At 51.7% G+C, this 21,384-nt stretch overlaps 1 protein-coding gene across 2 annotated transcripts in view; it reads left to right on the top strand.

Annotated features, from left to right (window-relative positions):
• Positions 1-21,384, top strand: part of INTS8 (integrator complex subunit 8) — a 2,196,017-nt gene that overhangs the window by 2,119,966 nt on the left and 54,667 nt on the right. For both annotated transcript variants that reach the window (XM_069621379.1, XM_069621380.1), the window contains exons 25-26: positions 8,494-8,567; positions 8,644-8,708. In XM_069621379.1, coding sequence (XP_069477480.1) covers positions 8,494-8,567; positions 8,644-8,708 — 139 coding nt within the window. The remainder of the gene's footprint in view (positions 1-8,493; positions 8,568-8,643; positions 8,709-21,384) is intronic.

Here is a 21,384-nt window from a genome sequence, read left to right as displayed (position 1 = left end):
AGAGCAAGGTCTCACACGAGTGGGAAGTGTGCCAGGAAGTCCTAGAGGAGGTCTTCTCTCTCTGGGGTACCCCAGCATGAGTGTTTGCATCAGAGTCCAACAGGAAATGGGAACTGTTCTGCTTGAGGGAATTCCTAGTGAACGGTGCACTGGGGGATGCTTTTCTGGTGGATTGGACCTTCCCTCTCCTATATGCGTTCCCTCCGATTCCCATCATCCCATGGGTTCTCCGGAGGTTGGTTGAAGAGGTTTCGAGCGACCATGATCTTGATCGCCCCAGACTGGGCGAGGAGAACATGGTACTCCAACCTTTTGGATCTGTCCATCTGTCCGCCTCACCGGTTGCCTCAGTGACTGGATCTACTAATCCAGTCAGAATGCTGGATACTCCATCCGACCCCGGAATCCCTCAACCTACATGCGTGGCTCTTGAGAAGATGCAATATGATGACTGGGACCTCTCTGAGGAAGTACTTGAGGTGTTGATGGCTTCAGCAGACCATCTACAAGATCTTTATACATGTGCAGATGGAGAAGATTTGAAGCGTGGTGCAGGGAATGCAAGATTGACCCCCTCTCTTGCCCCACCACTGCAGTGATGGAGTTTCTGCTGTCACTGCCTCTACATGCCTTCAGGTTACCACCGTCAAAGGATGTTTGACGGCCTTGTCTGTGTTTAAAAGATCCCCGGATCAAGGTTCATTTTTCACGATCCCAGTAGTGGCACAATTCCTGAAAGGCCTTGTAAATAAGTTTCTGCCAACTCCCTTTGTCGTCCCAGATAGGGATCTTAATCTAGTGCTTACATTTCCGATGGCGGCTCCTTTTGAGCCTATGCACTCTTACCCATTGTGGCTGCTCTCATTAAAAACAGCCTTTTTGGTGGCTATCACATCCGCTAGGCGGGCGAGTGAGCTACAGGCATTATGCTGTAGGCCACCCTTCTTGTGCTTTTTCCAGGAAAAAGTTTCACTCGGGGTAAGGCCTGGTTTCCCTCCCAAGGTCGTGCCAGAATTTCATTTGTCACAATCCATTGACCTTCCGGTCTTCTATCCTCCTCACCCTTTTTAACAGGAGGATCGATTCCATCGCCTTGACTCTAAGAGGGCACTGAGTTACTATGTTGCCAGAACAGCTGATTTTAGGAGAGCTGGTCAGCTGTTCGTGGCTTTTTCCTTAATCTATAAGGGCTTGGCCATAACAAAGCAGACTTTATCCCGTTGGATAATCCTCTGTATAGAGGATTGTTACCAGACCGCTGGGAAAAAATAACCAGCAGTCGTCAGGAGCCATTCCACAAAGGGGGTCTCCGCATCCACCGCATTGCAGAGGGGAGTCCCTGTCTGTGAGATTTGTCGCGCTGCAACATGGTCGTCTTTGCATACCTTCACAAACCACTATAGCCTGGATGTGGCTCGCACTTCCGATGCGCGTTTTGGCAGGGCAGTTCTGCAGAATCTTAGTTTGACTTTCTGCCCACCTCCTTCATTACTGCTTTGGGAGTCTATCAGATGAGGAATCTGTGGGAGAAAAGCAATCCATTGAAGGAGAAATTACCTTACCGTAATGTTCTTTCTATGGATTCTTCTCCCGCAGATTCCTCATCTCCCCTCCCATCCGTCACCGCTGAGAAAGTCAGTGGTTGGTGTGCACCTTTCTATTTCAAATAATGATGTCTTGGAGATGGTCCTCTGTGTCCCATTTTTCTGTCTTCCTGCCATATGCTTAAATCAAAACATTTTTCTGACACTACTTCTAGTGTTTCCTTATCAATTGTTCTTCCTTCGGAGGTTTGTAATTAATAACTATTTTTTAAGAAAGGGCTCATTAGCCCGATTGTTCTCTCTGTTTCGTATGCAGAGTGTAGTACTCTGGAAAAAAGGGGGTACTGAGACCGGGTACGTAGTGACGCTTTACTTATACGACACTTGACGTCATGTCCGGGACCGGCGTCCAGACGCCGAGGAAGACGGATCGATGGTCAGGTCAAGGTCCACTACGCCCTCTGTCGACAATGTTCCGAAGCAGCGAGGCTGGAGGGAATATCTATCAGATGAGGAATCTGCAGGAGAAGAATCTATAGAAAGAACATTAAGTTAAGGTAATTTCTCCAACTGATAAGTTCTATAGAAATACAAATTTGGAACCGCTTTATACAGTTCTTCTTTCAGCACCACAAACAACTTAAATTGTCTGTCAGGACCACTTTGCAGTACTTCAACTTCCACCTGGTTTACTCCCATGCCAGGCCTACTTCTCCACAGATTCGCTTCCGGGTATACTCTCCTGCCCGAACAGCGTTTCACAACAGCACGTTCCTTTGTGGTCAAATCAACTGGTAAAAGATTCACAACAGAGACGACGACGTGGGCGATGGGACCAGCAAGCCTGCCCCCTAGACACTTCCCAGGGACATGTCGCTGGACATCATGTCAACTCTCCACACGCTGGTGTCGGAGATCCAGAAGAGGAGGATGCTGACGGCAACCACGGGCCGGTCCCACCGGGCCCCCCGCCAACGAAGAAGAGGAAACGGCACCTCATCAACTGCCTCACATGCCCTCCCACACTAGGGATACGGGGACAGACACAGCGACGACGGACAAGGATGACAACGGCAGCGTTTCCCCACCACCGAGAGCCTCTCCCCCAGACGAAGTGGGATCGTTCCACTCCATGGTTGCCCGCGCGTCTGAGCTCTTCCAGCTGACGCCAGAAGAGACCAAAAAGGAAAGGTTCCTTTACCAGTGCTGAGAGGCTAAGAGGAAGACCATTCTGGCGGTGCCTCTCCTGGACAACGTTTGGGATGAGTGCCTGGCACTGATGAAACATCCCGCCTCAGCCCCAGCGAAAAGAGGCAGGCTGGAAAAGAAGTACTGGGTTCCGGAGTCCGCAACCACGTGCCTGCGTTCACAGCCTTCCCCAGACTTGCCCGTCTCGGCGGCTGCGAGGAAGAAGTCCTCAAATCCATCGTCTTCAGCCTCTGTTCCCCTGTACAGCGAGGGGAAGAAGTTGGATGCTATGTGTAGAAAAGTGATATACTCTGCGGCAACGACAGACAAGCCAGCGAATGCCCTTGCGATCCTGGCCAGGTACGATAGGGAGCTGTGGTACAAGATGGTCCCGTTACTGGAATTTCTCCCTGACGACAAGCGGGTCGTGGCGCTTGAGATCCTCCAGGAGGGCGAGGTGGCATCGGACCATGCCATCACTGTGGCCCTGGACATCACAGACAAGCGGTTCCGCCAGATCGGGAATGGTGTCTGCCTCTGTCGTCATGGCTGGTTGAAAGCCACCAATTTGTGGCAGAAAGTACAGACGAGGCTCCTGGACATGCCGTTCAATGGGGACAATCTCTAAGACACAGACGGCCCGGGCCCTTGGCATGCTTCTGAAACTTTGCCCTTCCTTTCGTGCCTCAGGTGGAAAATCCAGAAGCTCGTCTAAAGATTTGGCGGGGGATTGTGCTCATACCGTCAGCCCTCCCGTTCCACGACCCAGGAGGCCTACAGGGGTCGTTCCAAGGATTTCGGAGGTGGCTGCCATCGTCACCGCTCCCAAAGCAGGATTGAACCAGCCAGGACGTTGGGCCCCCACCCATGCACCCCAGTGGGAGGCCGGCTGGCGGGCTTCATCAGCGAGTGGGACAAGATCTTCACAGACCGATGGGTGCTGGATGCTCTCACCCATGGACACTCTCTAGAATTCCAACAGAAGTGTCAGCAGATACCACCGGTGGCCCAGCAGGAGCAACACATCCCTCAGCTTCTGCAGGAAGTACAGACCATGCTAAGAAAAAAGGTGATAGCGCTGGTTCCGAAGCAACTCCAGGGCACCAGAGTTTACTCCAGATACTTCTTAGTAAAGAAGATGACCAGGAGCTGGAGGCCCATTCCCAACTTGCAGCGTCTAAACAAGTTAAATTCAGGATGGTCACGTTGCAGCGCGTACTCGGTCAACTGGAGGAAGGGGACTTCCTAACGTCGCTGGATCTAGAGGACACTTACTCCCACGTCCCCATCCCCAAGAAGCATCTGAAGTTCCTGCGCTTCGTCATACAGGGAAACCACTACCAATTCAAGGCCCTTTCCTTCGGACTGAAGTCCGTGCGCTGGGTGTTTATGAAGTGCCTGGCACCAGTGGCGACCCATCTACGTCTGCAAGGGATACATGTACCTCGCCAACTGGTTCATCCGTGCCAAGTCAAGGGAGATCGCCGTCGAACACAAGAGCGTCCGGCTGCAGACGGATATGGGGTTCTCTGTGAACTATCCAAAGTCCTGCTTGATTCCATCACAGATAGCTCTGTTCCTGGGGTCCAGGCTCAACACGGTCTCCTGCCTGGCGGCCCCCTCAGAACAGAGAATTGCAGCCATTTTGGCCAAAGTGCAACGGCTGTTGACACTGAAGATTGCCACGGTGCGACCATCAAGTCGCTGCTCGGCACAATGTCATTATGTGTTTATCTAATCAGACTCTGCAGGTTGCGGATGCGACCTCTTCAGGAATTCCTGGATGCTCAGTGGGTCCAGGTGTTCGGGAGCATTGCAGACAGGATTGTTGTTGACGATGAGTTCCGTGGAGCGATAAGGTGGTGGTGCGTGCATGCCAACATCGCCAGGGGCCTGGATTTTCAGAGCCCCCGATACCAGGAGACTGTCACCACAGATGCTTCCCTGGAGGGCTGCGGAGCCCACACCGGACGTCTCCATGCCGGAGTCCTGTCTGTGGCTACAGGAGGAGAGGGATCTCCACATCAATGTCCTGGAACTGCAAGCGGTGTTCTGGGCCCTCAAGTTGTTCCTTCTGCCCCTCAAGGACAAGGTGGTGAGAGTCTTCACGGATAATACTATCACAATGTTCTACAACAGGAAGCCGAGGGGGAACAAGCCAGATCCCCAGTGCTCTCCAGAGAGGCACAGGACTTGTGGCACTGGGCCGTCGCCCAAGGAATGTTTCACATTCCTTTCCACCTGGCGGGAGTCGAGAACATCATTGCCAACTCCTTCAGCAGGGAACTGCGCTCTTGCCACGAGCGGGAGCTACGACAGGATCAAGTGGACAATCTTTGTCAAATGGGGCAGACCCCAGATCGATCTGTTAGTGACGGCGACAAATTCGAAATGCCAAAAGTTTGCCAGCAGGTTGCACCAGCCGAGGAGCATGGGGGGCGCGTTTTCCTTCCCGTGGGAAATGTCACGCTCACCTGGTCTCCAGGGGGGTGTTGCACGAAGCTGCACGAATAATGTCTGCACTGGCGTTGCACAGGGCTGAGTGATGAGGCTGGCACGCGACTTCTCCCTCACTGTCACTTCCCAAGAAGCGTTTGCCTAAAATGTTGAAATAAAATATTAGCCAGCCATGAGGAGCGGGTTTGGTTCCCACCTCCCGCAACCTCCTAATGCCCCCTCTCTGCTTCAGCCTCACCTTGGGCTTTTTAATAGTGGACCCTCTGTCCTGCGATCTCTAGCAGGGGTGCAATATGTTCAGTCTTTCTCTGGATCGAGTTCCTTCACTTATCCAGCAGGGCTGTAGCAGAGCCTTGAATAGCTTGACTCCCCAGGTTAGTCTCTATGCCAATAGATGCTTGGAATAGTTGCTTAATGTCTTTATTGCCCAAGTTTTGACCTTTGTTTCTCTTTTCTTTCAGGCGCGGCCTTCAGCGGTTTTCAGATGAAGATTTGCCTCTTCCTACAACGCTGAGCAGATTTCCTGCGGGTGAGTATATTGCGAGTGTGTGGCTCTGAATGTCTTTAATAATGGTTTCTTCCTGTGCGCGACTAACCTGCTGTTTTGTTTTCTTTTTCTGCAATGCAGGTGCAGCGCGGCGCCGGAGCGGCAATTGAAAGAACCCCTTCAAAGAGATTCCAGAAGAAAGCAGTTTCCGGGTGAATATCGGCTATTCTTGCAGATGCTTTCTTGTCCACAGGTGCGGCGAGCCAGAGAGCAGCTGAAGGCGCGGCTGTTCGGATGGAACGCTTCAGGTAAGGCCCCAACTGCTGTGCTAATTCCTGTTCCTTTTAAGGGCATTGGGTTCTCTGACGTATTGCATATCTATGACAGTAATCACCACAGCTGTGCTGCTTACTGTCATAGATATGGAATACGTCGTCGGACCATCCCATCGAAAGAAAGTTACCAGGTAAGAAAATAACTTGTTCTTCTCCTTCAGGTGTCGATGGATCGTGATTCCAGGACAGGCGTGGCTGTTGAAGTTCGGGTACTGGAGCTAAGCAGACACGGTGAGCGTTACGCTGCAGGAGTGCAGAATAACGCAAAGTGTGTTCTGTCTGTAGGGTGTGGTTTAAATAGCCTTGTAAGTAGTTCCAGGTAAAATAGTTCCTCCAGCCTCATCCTGCAATCTCAGGTAAATTAGTCCCTCAGCCACACCCAGGGTAGGCTCGATGGCTCAGCCCATTGGGCTGGGCAGTATGTAGTCCCATACAGTTCACCACTAGATGGAATATTATGAGTCTGGCGCCAGCGGCGCCAGGACTGAGTCCAGGAAGTCCTAGGACAACCCTTTGGGGCTTTATAAGCCCTTATGGGTGGCAGTGACTGGGGTAGGCCCACCAGCTCCAGATGTTTGGGAGCATGCACCATGACAGGAAGGCTGCTTCCTGAACGTGTTCCCTCTGTTGCCGCTCTTGCTGCGAGTCATCAGTCAACTCAAATGGTGCCGATGCAGGATGATCCTTGTCGTCCGGCCCAGGCAGATTTGGTTCCCGGATCTCCTCAGCATGTTGCGGTTGCCCCCGGTCAAGCTGCTGGTGGTCGCGGATCTGCTCGCAAGGGCAGGAGGCGCAATCCTGCGCCACGACCCAGGATCGCTGAACCTGAAGGCTTGGCTCCTGCAGCCTTAGAATTCTGGGGATACGAGCTGCCGGCGTACTGCAGGGAGGTCCTTGCCAGGGCCAGAGCGTTGTCGACCCTGAAGTGCTATGGGCACAAGTGGAAACGTTTCACGAAGTAGTGCCAGCGCTGAAGATCAACCCTCTGAGGGTCACAGCCCCACGGATTCTTCTGTACTTGTCCTTGGCCGAGGCGGGGCTGGCGCACGCCTCCATCAAGGTGCATCTGGCCACTATCTCCCGCTACACCAGGTCTCCTGGACGGTCTTCTCTTTGGTCCCACCATCTCATCAAGGAGTTTCTCAAAGGACTATTTCGATTGTTCCCGGCGTGGGAACTCAACGTGGTACTGACAAGGCTCATGGGGGCCACCTTCGAGCCTATGCATCAGGCCCCTCTCAATTTCCTATCGTGGAAAGAGCTTTCTTAGTGGCCATCACCTCTGCCAGGAGGGTAGGTGAGATCCAGGCCCTATCTTGCAAACAGCCGTATGTGACTTTTCACGACACAAGGGTGGTGCTACGGACGCACCCCTCTTTCATGACGAAGGTTCCGTCGGACTTCCACCTCAACGATCCTTTAGTGTTGTCTGTGTTCTTTCGTTGCCGGCTGAAAGGACTTTGCACTCGCTGGTTGTGGCTTGTGCTCTGAAGTTCTCAGTGGCACGCACGAAGAGTTTCCAGAAGACATCTCAACTTTTCGTGAACTTTGGTCCTGTGAACCATGGGAAGGCCTTCTCCAGGTGGCTCTCCGGCTGCTTCACCCACTGTCACCGGTTGGCGAACCGACGCTGCCCAGCCATCGGAGAGCCCATTCAACCAGAGCGATCGATGTGACGACGGCATTCCTGTCTGGTATGCCCCTGCTGGACATCTGCAGGGCTGTTACGTGGAGGTCCATGCATTCCTTCACAAGATTCTACTGCGTCGACAGGGATTCCAGAGAGGAGTCCAGGGTCAGCCAAGCAGTTCTATGCAACCTGTTCACTTGAAGGTGAGCCTGGTCCGGAGGTAAGAGTAATTGCTTCTGTTGGGCCTTGCCACCTCCCGTGTTTGTTTATTGATGTACTGCTATCTATTCTTTATTCATGAGCATGTGAATCCATACCAGACCCCATGCTGGAGAAGGAACAAGTTACTTACCTATAACTGTTGTTTTCCAGCAAGGGTCTGGCATGGATTCACATTCAAATCCCTCCCTCCTGCCCCTCTGCGGCTTTTCTTGGTCATACTGCCACTTATGTTCTACCAAATCTGAAAATAGCTGCCAGAAGAGGGGCTTAGGGAGAGGGTAGTCATTTCCTGGGGGCAATGTGAACCAGAGCTCAGTGATTAGTTTATAGGAGAAAGATAGTTTGTAAGTGAAAGTGAAACTGTTTTTTCTTTTACTGAGGATTCCCGTCCTGATGACGGGGAATATTCATGAGCATGTGAATCCATGCCAGACCCATGCTGGAGAACAACAGTACAGGTAAGTAACGTGTTCCTAATCCTAAGAAGGTGCAGAGGCTCTATTGTCATGCAGTTGCAGTTGACTTTTATTTAATTTATTTGGGTGGTGTCGGGCAATCTTAGAAGGGTCCATGTTGTTGTTGTGTCAATTTTAAAATAAATGTCAATCTATTTATTTTCTGTCCTTACAGGTGGCAATCCTGTGCCAGTTTCTAAGAGAAATAGACTATAAAACTGCATTTAAAGCTCTGCAAGAGCAGAACAGGTAAATGACCCTCATTCTTCAGTGGAATTGCTGCTGTCTGATGGCAGGAGTGTTGAACTTGTTTTGTCTCTTTCAGTCATGACGCCATGGACTCATACTATGACTACATCTGGGATATCACCATTCTGGAATATTTGACATGTATCCTTTTCTTTCATAAGTAATTCGTTCTCTTGAGTACTTTGCCTGTTATAAAATCGATGGACACTAGCCATAAGATATTTGTAGGGAAATCTTTGAAGCATTCAATCCTACTTGTCACTATAGTGTATTAATTTGTATTCATTTTAGATTTCAGGGTGAAAAACAGCAATTCATTGTGTTAAAATATTTATATGTAGCAGAAAATGTACTCTAAACATACAAATATGAATTAAAATGGGCTTTTCATTGGTTTTATTAATTATTTTCCACTGTCAATTTTGTTCAATTATTTGGTTGTAATTCAAAGGTTCCTAAACCTACAGGAATTCTGCATGTATCACTTTCCTAGTGTCTGTTCTCTTTTGTAATGTCAACTGTTATAACTGATCTAATTATATTATATTAATTCTTGTAACTTATTTTACTATATTCGAATTCTTCTGCGTATATAATTATTATATATGAACATTCTGTTAGGCAGAAACCTGTGCAGTTCCCTCTGGGACCACTGCAAAAGATTTAAGACTACAGGTGTTTGGCAGTAAACCCACTTGGTAGCAGTCTGTACCACACAGATTCACTTGGTAGCTGTGGTTGAGCAGTCAGACTTCCCTCAAGAAGAGTTAGGCAGTATACAGAGTATTCACAATAGGTCAAATGAACACAGTAGAACAAGTAAACACTGACCAGGGCTTGATGTAAAAGAGATATAATTATTTATTTAAAACCACATCTAGAAAAACACACAGGCACTAATAGTAAGCAATTCAAAAACACAGTCACTAAAAGATATACACTCCCTTAGAAGAATATTAGACAAGTCTTAAGTAAAGCCCCACTTATTTTCAGACAGCGGTGAGCGCTTAACGCAGATGGCACTCTAATAATTTGTTTTTAAAGGGAGAGAAAAGCAGAGAATAAATTGAAACAGATCCCAACACTTTTTCACGAACACAACAAGGGAGGAAAGCAAAGTAACACTAGGAATTCAGAGTCAGTAGGCCGGATCCGCTTAAGAGGATCCAAACGAAAGGTGTGCAAGGCCACACGGTTGCAGTGCACAAAAGTCTTGGAACGGTTCAAAAAGGAGTTGGATCAAAGAGAGGGACCAGTTAGAGGGTCAAGGCGGCCAGCCCAGTCCAGAAGGTTAAGGAGTTATTATTACCTTGTAGCAATCTTTAGAAAGGGAGGCCTGGCGGACACGGTACCTTAAAGTGGTGAGAACGCTCCAGCGGGGGCAGTTGTTCCTGGCAGCGGATGCAAGTCGGTGCTTCGTCCGGGGGAAGAAAGGATCTTGTCGGGGCGGAAGACAGGAGTGTGTTGCACTGCCAGGGAAGAAACCAGACGCGGAGTTTCTCAGGTACAAGGAGCGGTCTGTTGATTCGCGGTTCAGTGGTGAGTGGCGATCAGGTTGCCGGGGTGCTTGGCACGGGCAATTCGACCACAAGCCGGGCTGGGGTGCGAAGAGAAGAAGGTAAACTGGTTGTGCCCACCAGTCAGGGGAAGAAGCCTCTCCAGCCGGGAGATCTTCTCTGTCGTCGGGAAGTGGTGAGTCGGTTTCGCAGGGCTCCACCCGTGGTGTCGCCGTGGTAGGTCGGCTCAGCTTCTCCCTCGTCGGATTCTCAGGTCCTGTGGCGACTTCTGAAGTTCCAGTCCCCAAAGCCCTGCTTTTATGCAGCATACCCCCATTCACTCAGCCTAGCTGTCAATCAAACATGCTAAGTGGTGAGCCGGCCGGCTCACCACTTGGGCCAATCACACGAGAGTGCGACTTGAGTTACCAAGGTAACTCAGTCCAGGGTGCCTAAACCCCCTCCCACACCCCTGTGGTACCCAGACAGAGTGGCACCACTTTTGGAGGCTTCTGTGGAGAAGCCCACCAAAAAGTGGAACAAAGGGCTCGACTTGGGTTGGAGTCACAGAAGAGAACACAAACGCCATTTTAGAATCGAGTCCTGGCAAAAAATACCAACCGGCGAATTAATATTAATTAAATAAACCGGCGGTATGTTCGAGGCTATGAGAATTAAATAATTAAAGTTGGTAGCCTCGAACAATGGGAAAATCCCATAGGGATATATTCGCGGTCAAATATAAAAAGTAGTATCCACTGCCACCAGCCAAAACTCGATCAGGGGGGACGGAGACGTGCCCACTCGACTAACAGACCCCGGGGCAATCGAATTGCCCCGACCAGTACGTCCACAATATGATGGTTTGTACTGGTTTCTGTTAATAATTTGGGACTAGTAAAGCCAATGGTGACTTTACATGCCCTGGGAGACAGTAGTCAGTCCCAGGGTATGGAGTCTATGGTGGGGTGTCACTATGACACCCCTGTGTTACTGCACGAGGGTGCTGTGTAACACATAGTAAAAACACATGAGACTCTATGGAGTAAAGGACCCCATAGCCCATAAAACACATCAACAGTCAAAGGAACACCATACATCATGTCCAAGAGTGGGAGAAAAAGAGTCTCACTCTTGGCAGGAGAAAAAAAAACAAACTCCAGAAATCCAGAAAAAGCTGCTGGGGGACTTACTAGGTTAGGAAATTCAGCCTAAAGAGAGAATTCTCCCTAACACATTCTTAATATTGTGATAAATCCGATGGTGTCATCACTCCTTTCCCAGCTGTGACCTCTCCCCATGTGGCCAGGTGACGGCATTCTCTACCTGATCTGACCCTGGGAGCAGCTATATGAGGGAGGATCACATGGGAGAGGCAAACCCCAAGGGAATGACATGACATGATCGGACGAGACATGGTATCCTCCTTTTCCTTTTGAGAATACCTCACCCATTCCTTAATTTTTTTCTATTATTGATTATAATGGTTTTTTCATAATTCTCCATAAGTTGGATCTTAAACTTATGGTTATTTTAGCATTATTTTGGAATTAATAATATGTATACCGGTTTGATTAATTGGTGTCTATCCTGCTCACTATTACAGGCTGGGATTACTCTAACCCCATTGTTCTATATAAGGTACCCTATCCGGGAAGGGGAAGAGTACGCATGCTTGGATTTATAAACATAGCAACCCGGATCTCCCTCAGTTTACTTGTATACATCGTGGCAACTAGTGTCACGGGATTACCCTAGGTGGGAAATACTTACTTGCTCTACACTATCAACTCCAAGAAAGGTTCTCTAAAAATGGCTGAAGAGAGAACTTTAGCTTTTAGCAATGATTATGCTGCAGCCCTCATGTGTCACGACCCTCGCCCAAAACCCCTTCTGGCAAACCCATTGGCCAGGTGGAGTCAGGACTCGGGCCTCTAGAGCCTGGCATCCTCTTCAAAAGCCCTCATGCGGCCAGTCCTGGCGCCTATGGCGCCAGGCTCATACACCATGAACAACAATGTGCTTGGGAACTACTTTATTGTATTGTCAGCCAACATGGAGACATCCACATAGCTTGGTTCCCTAAGAACCAAGCCATGCGGTCTAGTGTTTTGGGGTTTGCAGGCCTGGAACTACTTTCCCTGGTACTACTTTAACTGGGCTATATAAACCACACCCTGACTGCAGAACATGCTTCCTGTTACTTTGCAGCTTGCAACGTGACGCTCACCGTGTCCAGCTATTCCCTCGAACCTCGGAGAAGCAGAACCTGCAAGGAAACAAAAGAAACATCATTAGCAGCAGCATCTTACTTGCAGTCTTCATCTTTAAACACTCGCAGCTACTGAGAACAGCTTCCTCGAATCTGCAAGCCTCCCGGACAGAACGACCTGAAAGAGGAAGATAGAGGCAACAATAAAGAAAGCTGTAGAGACATTTACAAATTAAAAACTGCTCAAAAGGCTTACCTGGCTGGTCGCCTCTCAGCTGGCACCACTCCGGACATTCCACTTGCGCTGAAGAACACTGCGACCTACAAGGAAGGAAAACACAGGTTAGCAAAGGCAAGACTTCGCTGCGCATAGCGCTTACTTACCGCATCATAGCGCTCTTAATGCAGCATCATTTACCAGCGGGGCTCAACCAAGCCAGTTCGCCGCGCTGAAGCTCCGCTTACCTAAGGGAGAAAAAAGAGACATTTTAAACAAAGAAAGGCATGCAGGATAGCAACAAAACTAAAGAACAGCAATAAGACCTACCTGAACAATATCAAACGGGCCAGTGTCTGTAAAGTAACTGGACCGCACTTGCCCATGAAAGACAACGCAACGCACCCCTGCAAAGAAGGCAGGACGGAGAGCACACCTAATTCTACCACAAGGCAGAACCTTCCCCGCAGACCACATCGGGGCAAAGCTGAGAAGCATACCAGCGAGTAACCCGGGTGGGTGGCGTCCATGTGGATACCAGGTGAGCGTAACATATACAGGCCATGTGTACCCGAGATCTTTCGTGGTAAGGCATGTGGCCATTTATAGTTCTTCTGTAACCGCGTTCTTCCCACTGCTGATACTTGTGATTAGCTGTATTAAATAAATACCAACCGTTGGTTTATACTCAGAGAGAGTGAGTAAGTGGTGACTGTGAATTTGCGAACAGCTATACCTACTATTTAGTCCTGGTAATATTTATTCGAGGGGATTGGGTCCTCCGACGTATTCCATATCTATGACAGGTAATGTCCACAGCTGTGCTGCTTTGGAAAATCTTCGGCGTCTGCGTCGATGATGTCGATGCGCCGTCCCCGAGGACCTCCTCCGACGGCCGACGTCACCCGATGTGATAAGTAGGACACACGACGCCCGTAGCCTCAGTTCCGTTTTTTCTGCGAACGTGTTTGCTTCGTGAATCTCGGTACGCCTCGACTCTTTGGAGTTTGCTGTATTCTTCTCGGTTCGTTGAACCTGTTCGGTTTTTGTGAAGACCTGTTCGTGGCGATGTCTACTTCGTCTTCAACCCTGTGTCTGGGCTTCAAGAAATGCAGAGACTTTGGTCCAAGATGTCGGTCACGGACTCGCACGACGCCTCGGGGAGGCCCACGATACGGATGACTGTATTGACTGCCAGTCGCTCACGGCCAAGGCCTTGCAGGAACGCAAGAAGAAGCTGTCGGTAGGTCGGGTGTCTAAGCCCCGTAAGTCGAGGTCTACGGGGCTTTCGACGGATGACTCGAGAGGCGACTCTCCGCGTCATCGTCGGAAGTCCAGTGGGTCTCCTTCCAGGAGTCGGTCTCGCCACTCCTCCGCCCTCTTCGAGGAATTCCAGGAAGCGTCGGCATCGGTCGCCTTCCCCGTCCTCTTCCGAGGACTCCGCCCGTTGGCGGGTCGCTTATCCCACCATGCAAGTGACACCGGAGGAATGGGCTTCCTTCGGGAAGTAGATGTTAGCGATTCTTGAATCGCAGGGCACCGGTCCGTCCGCGCCTCCGAGTCGGGTCGGTCGGCACCGGTCGAGAGACACTGCTCAGGCTCGGGTGGTCGGCACGGCTCGGGGGAAAGGTCCCGCTCGGACATGGGTAGCCTTGCTCGAGACCGCATGATCATGTGCCGTCTTCGAAGAAGACGTCGACTATTTCTCTCGAGGCTCCGCCTCCGAGGGGGTCGTCGACGCTGTCGGCGCCTAGGTCGTCGAGAGACACGCTCGGAGCTCCGGCTTCGAGGCCTTTGTCGACGCCGTCGATGCTGGCGGCGCTGCAGCTGACGCCGATTCGCTCGACGCCGTTTCTTTCGACGCCAGCGCCGACTCGTTCGACGCCTTTCGAGACGGTGGTGTCGGAGGAGCCCCATGGCACGGGGTTAGCCCCTAGAAAGGCTCTGGCTAAGGTCAGGCATAGCTTTGGTCCCCAGGTGTCATCCTCTCACCGCCTGGAGTACATTTCAGAGGGTGATGAAGGCTCTGATGAAGGCTTGGTTCCGGTGACGGTACCAAATGAGCTTCTCTCGGGCCATAGCCAGTTTGATGACCTGAGGCAGTCACTGCATGATGCCAGTGGACTGGACACCTCTCCGGAGGTGGAGTTTTGTAGGCCAGAGCTTGGCACTCATGCCGATTCTTCATACCGGCGCCTTATGTCTCGGGTCTCTGAGTACTTGGGATGGTCGGCTCCCCCAGGGGAGTTTGTTCAGGATGATCTCACGCACATCCTTGATCTTGGTCCCCCCACTGGCCCAGGACTGCCATTTCATATGGCTCTGCAGAGAAGGGTGGCAGCGGCTTGGACTGCTCCAGAGAGTCTCCCGGCAGTGGGCAAGTCTTTGTCGCGAAAATACCGTCCAGCCAGTAGCGACCCCTGCTACTTGTCCAGGCACCCCACTCCGGAGAGTTTGGTGGTGCAGGCGGCTACAGCCCCGGCAAAGCAGGCGTCGTATCCTACCATCCCTCCGGATAGGGACGACAAATGTTTTGACGGCTGGGCGAAGAAAGGGTTTTCCTCAGGGGGTATGGCGCTTCAGGCGGCCAACTTCATATGTGCCTTGTCTCGTTTCACACACACTCTGTGGAACTGTGTTGCATTAGCAGCTGAACATATTCCCGAAGGGGACGAACGGGATGGTTTCCTTGCTATGGTTCAGGATGGCAAGGATGCCATGTGTGAGGCCGTTCAGTCGGGTTTGGACATGGCAGATTGTGTCAGCCGGTCCATGTTGGCGAGCACCGTAATACGCAGGTTTGCGTGGTTGCGGAAGTCTGGGTTCGCTCCTGATGTGCAGTCCCGGCTCCTTAACATGCCCTTTGACGGTGAACATCTTTTTGGCAGCAAGGCTGACGAGAGCCTTGAGAGGTTGCAGACCTCCAAAGCTGCAGCAAAGTCATTGGGCGCTGCAGTTCGACAACCTCCTGCCTTTTCGTCCTAGGGGTCAACAATGGAGGGGAGGTTCCTTTCGCTATTACACATCCTTCAGTCAAAGAGGCCACCGTAAGAGTGCCAGAGGTGGAAAACAGGGTACTCCAGGTGCCAAGGCCGCTCGGGCATTTGCCTCTTTGCCCTCAGGCAACGCCGCAGTCGCTACCACTCAGTCATGAGGCCAGGTTCCATGGTTTGCCGGTTGGGGGGGAAGGCTGGCGCAGCATTTTGTAGAGTGGCGTGCCATTACTTCAGATGTGTGGGTTCTGGAGATCATAACCCACGGCTACTGTCTTCCCTTTCGGCAGAGGCCTCACGACAATCCACCTGGGGACCTCTTTGAAGAGTCCGGATCCGCTCCTTGCGCAGGAAATTCAGTCCCTGCTGGAGAAAGGCGCCATAGAACTGGTGCCTGTAGCGGAGAGGAACAAGGGATAGTATTCCCCTTATTTTTTGATTTCGAAGAAAGACTGGGGATTGAGGCCCATCATGGACTTGCACGGTTTGAACAAACTCCTCAGGAAGGACAAGTTGAAGATGGTTGCTCTCTCTCAAGTCCTCCAGGCCCTTCAACTTCAGGATTGGTTGGTGTCTCTCAACCTCAAGGACGCTTACTTCCATGTGCTGATCCATCCCAAGCACAAGAAGTACATGAGGTTCGCGGTTGGCGACTCGCACTTTCAGTTTCGGGTCCTGCCGTTCGGAATGACCTCTGCCCCGAGGATTTTCACAAAGCTCACGTTGGTGGTGGCAGCGCATCTCGGGAAAGGGGGGGATTCACGTCTACCCCTACCTGGATGATTGGTTAATCAGGGGGAGCTCTCCTGAGCAAGTCCTGGATCATCTGTCTGTCACCTGCCACTCCCTTCACAAGCTGGGCTTCTCCCTCAATTTAAAGAAGTCCCATTTGACACCAATGCAGCGGCTCCAGTACATCGGAGCAGTGCTCGACATATCCCTGGGGCAGTGTTTTCATCCCCAGGTGAGGGCTCTTCACATTCAGCAGATGGTGCACAAGTTTCAACTTGCCCAGAATCTCCCAGCGTCCGAGTTCTTGAGACTGCTCGGCCTCATGGCATCCTGCATTCTTCTGGTGCCAGAGGCTCGTCTGCAGATGAGATCTTTGCAGTGGGCACTCAAGCTCCAGTGGTCTCAGTCCTCCGGCAGGCTGTCGGACCCTGTTCAGGTGCCGCCCTCGGTCGCCCAGGACCATCTGTGGTAAGCCGTCGAAGGCCCCATTTTGGCTGCCCTGGCCGGAGGTGACGATCATGACGGACGCATCCCTCACGGGATGGGGAGCTCATGCCAACGAGTTGACAGTCAGCGGTCGTTGGTCTCCGTCGAAGTCCAGACTCCATATCAATCTGTTGGAGCTGAGGGCCGTCCGGCATGCCCTGAAGGCTTTTCTGCCGACTGTGCGAGGAAAGAGTGTCCTTATTGTAACAGACAACACGGTGGCCATGCACTACCTCAACAAAAGGGGGGGGGGGCAGGGTCACTTCCACTGTGCAGGGAGGCGATGCAGCTCGAGTTCTGGGCCATCCAGCAGGAAGTTTCAATCTCGGCTGTTCATCTGGCCGGAGACGACAACGGGACGGCGGACGCTCTGAGCAGGCAGAGCACGATCTCTCACGAGTGGGAGCTGGCTCAGGAGATTCTCCTGGAGATCTTTGCCCTTTGGGGGACCCCTCAAGTGGATCTCTTCGCCTCTAGTGTCAACCGGAAGTGCGAAAGGTTCTGCTCGCAGGAATTTCCTCCAAAAGGAGCCTTAGGAAACGCGTTTGTGGTGGAGTGGTTATTCTCACTGCTGTACACGTTTCCTCTAGTCCCCGTCATCCTGCAAGTACTGCGGAAGTTACGGAGTTTCGGTTCCCGGATGATCCTCATTGCTCCGGCTTGGGCCCGGAGGACGTGGTACCCGGACCTTCTCGACTTGTCCATCTGCCCTCCACGTCGTCTTCCCTACTGAGACAATCTGCTCTCACGGGAGGGCGGGGTCCGGTTCTCCATCCAGAGGTCAGATCCCTCAACCTTCACGCTTGGCTTCCGATAGGTTGAGGTATAAGGATTGGGACCTCCCTGAAGACGTGATGGAGGTGTTGCTCTCGGCCAGGCGGCCGGCAACAAAGTCTCTGTACCGTTACGGTTGGAGAAAGTTATGCGACTGGTGCAGAGTTAAGAATGTGGATCCTTTTGAGTGTGACATTCCAATGGTTCTGTCTTTTTTGCTTTCCTTGGCCCACAGGGGCTTGCAAGTGGGGACCATTAAAGGTTACCTGGCGGCGCTGTCCATATTTAAGCGCTCGTTTGAAGAATGTTCCTATTTTAAGATTCCTTTAATTTCTCAGTTTTTGAAAGGGCTCACTAATGTGTTTCCTCTGTCACCTTTTCTGGTGCCCGGTTGGGATTTGAACCTTGTTCTTAAGTTTCTTATGGGTGCTCCGTTTGAGCCTTTGCATTTTTCATTTGAACAAGAAGGTTGTTCTTACGGCGTTCTATCCTCCTCCACATCCTGGTATGGAAGAGGAGAGGCTCCATAGGCTTGATCCTAGGAGAGCATTGAGCTTTTATATTTCGTGCATGTCCCGGGTCAGAGTGGACGATCAACTTTTCATTGGTTACGCTGGAAAGCGTTTGGGACAAGCTGTGACGAAACAGACTTTGTCTCGTTGGATTATTTTAGCTATCTCCGAGTGTTACCGCTTGGCGGGTAAGGACCCTCCGGCTGGCTTGCGGGCCCATTCTACCAGGGGAGTGGCTGCGTCTACTGCCCTGCAGAGGGGTGTTCCTATTCGTCACATCCGTGATGCAGCCACCTGGGCTTCAGGACATACTTTTGTATGTCACTACTCCCTCAATTCCATCCGAGGGCAGGATCTGGCCTTTGGCAAGGCAGTTCTTTATTCCGCAATTTGATTGGGCATGCTAAATTTGTGTTCTTAATTCTTTTCCCACCTCCTTGCTTGGTACTGCTTTGGGAGTCTGTCATAGATATGGAATATGTCGGAGGCCCCAATCCCCTCGAAGAACAAGTTACTTTCCTACCTGGTAACGTTCTTTCGATGCGATGGTCCGACGACGTATTCCATATCGCTCCCTCCCTACCTTCCCCGCTGCAGAATTTCTTTTGCGATTGCAGCTTGCGTTCCGCAAGGCCTTGTGTGTCTGACTGGCAGAAAACTGTGGCACACGTTCTGGGGGAAAAAACTACAACTGAGGCTACGGGCGTCGTGCGTCCTACTTATCACATCAGGTGACGTCGGCCGTCGGAGGAGGTCCTCGAGGACGGCGCATCGACGTCATCGTCGCAGGACGCAGACACCGAAGATTTTCTGAAGCAGCACAGCTGTGGACATTACCTGTCATAGATATGGAATACGTCGTCAGACCATCCCATCGAAAGAACGTTACCAGGTAAGAAAGTAACTTGTTCTTCTCATGGGATAGGATCCTAAAAAAGTAGAAAACTCTATATTAGAGTGGGGTTAGGTGTAAATTGAAATGGCTATAATGTATAGCTTATCAATATAAAATTAGCATGGTTGCAAGGTGTCATTTATCTTAAATATGTAGGCAGTACTCTGTGCTACTTAGGCATATTAGCAAGTATAGCACACGGGCGCGCACCGCCGTATCAAACGGCTATTTTCAAGTTACAAGACTTACATAGCGCGGTTTAGCCAGCCCGCTAATCGTTGCTAAGTTTTAAAGGGCTCTAAGTGGCTCAGTATTTGTTGTCACTGTAAAAAGTTTGCCTCTGTGAATGACAGTTATGTCGTGGCCTCATTAAAATCGTGTCTGCAACTGCCTCTGCACTTTCAACGAGGCTGGTAAACACGCGTTCACAATATGCGCAGCATCGCGAAGGACCCACGCGGATCGGCCCGGGCGGTGCGGCGGGTGCTGCGGGACAAAGCAGCTGGCACGGCGCCCCGCCGGGCACTGAATTCGGACCACGAGGCGCCTGACGGAGCGAAGGCCTGCGTGGTGTTTGGACCTGGGGGGGGCTGGTTGAACCAGGGGGTGCAGGCCCCAGCGATGACCCGGGAGACAGTGCCGGGATCAGGCAGGGACACCCCTCGCGGGTGCTCTGATTGGCTGGGTTGTGGCCCGACGCACCAGGGAAAGTTGCAGAGAGGCTGGAGAGAAGGGCCTACCTGGGCACTGAGGCTCCACTGGGCGGTGGATGTGCCCCGAGGGTGCTGCCCATCCGGGTCCCCAGTGGCGCATAGCGAGACCAAAAAGCGCCACACACGGCCCTGGAGTGTGCTGGTGAGCACAGGCCCCCCCCGGCACAGGGCACCATCTGCAGCATACGAGCTGGTGGCGCAGCATACATAGGTTGGCGGAAAGTTTAAACTGTGCACCCTAGCCTGAGGACGAAGCAGGGTTGCACCAGAGCTGGTGCCATCCACAAGTGCCGAGGCTCCCACGCAACCACCCAAACAGAGTGAACAACACAACAGACCGCCTGGGCGAGACCCGCGTTCTGGAGGACCCCATCACCAGTTGAAAAGGGTAATACAGGCAGCCCACCCCGGAACATTTGCTGAACCCCGAGAACACACGAAAGGCAGTTTGTTTCGGCAAGGGGTTGGACTAAAGCGACAAAAACAAGACTGTGGGCCAGATGACAGTGGGGCCCTGCAGGGTCCCGGAGTAGAGGGGTGCGGATCAACGAAAGCGCCCGACCGCTGGTGGCGGGAGGGAACACGGCAGGGGCCAGCGGAATGATATTGCGTGGGCGCAAGCACGTGGGAGGACACAGCCCATTCCAGGAGCGCAGCGGGCAGTAGGGGTGCACCCTTAACGTCGTTAAAGCCGGGCATAAACATCAGGAATAGCCCGACACCACGTGGACTCCCAAGCGAAAGGCGGCTCTGCTGGCTCACACCCAGCTGGCACGGCACAATGTCTAACAGAATTGTAAGACCAAACAGCAAGCAGACCACGCTGGAGACCTATGCCAAGACATCTGCAGGGGCCGAGGGGACCAGGAGTAAGGATAAAACTGCGATGGAGGAGGCTCCGGGCACAATCCAGGAGGTGCTGGCTGCGATTGCAGAGCTGAAAGTTGCCTGGGAGATGAAACTGGGCCTGGCTATGAACAAACTGAAAGTGGCACTGGACCTTAAGGTCGGAGCGGTCCAGGAAGATGTTAACTTACTAAGACAAGATGTGAGATCGCTCGCGGAGCGCACTGGAAACCTGGAAAAAGAGATGGCCCCAAACACGGTGGAATGCGCCGCCCACAGATCGGAACTCCATGCCCTTGTACAGCGAGTGGGCAACCTGGAGAACCGAGCGGAGGAAGCAGAAGGATGCGCCAGGCGCAATAACATCTGCATCGTTGGATTGCCAGAAGGAATGGAAGGGCCTAACCCAACGGAATACGTGGAAACCATGTTACTGCAGGAAATAACCGGAGGGACACTGACCCAAGGGTTTGCTGTTGAAAGGGTGCACAGGGCTTTAACGAGGAGGCCGCCCCCGGGAGCCCCTCCCAGGCCGATGATTGCAAAAATTCTGAACTACTGGGATCGGGAAAGAATACTCGAATTCTTCCATAAGGGCGGAACGATCAAAAAGGGGCCTGCGAAAATCACAGCATACTCTGACTACACCTTGCAGGTACAACATAGCAGAATGAACTTCGGAGCAGTGAAAAGAAAACTGGGAGAAACCGGTTATAGATATATGTTGCTTTACCCAGCCAAATTGAAGGTGTTCCACAAGAACAAAACTTTGTTTTTTGAAACGCCAGAGGACGCCATGGATTGGCTGGATATGCAGAGCCGTCCCCAAGAATAGGGTATCCAGACGGGAGCCGAAGAAGATAAGTAACATGCTGCTATGGCACCCTAGGTGACATAGCGCAAGACACTGGGATTAGAATATAGTATTAAATAAGGCTCAC

This window comes from Ambystoma mexicanum, chromosome 5q, assembly GCF_040938575.1.
Source record: "Ambystoma mexicanum isolate Mex_15411 chromosome 5q, UKY_AmexF1_1, whole genome shotgun sequence".
In the NCBI taxonomy this organism is placed as follows: domain Eukaryota; kingdom Metazoa; phylum Chordata; class Amphibia; order Caudata; family Ambystomatidae; genus Ambystoma; species Ambystoma mexicanum.
The sequence above is the reverse complement of the archived record's forward strand: the minus strand, read 5'-3'. Positions and strand labels throughout refer to the sequence as shown.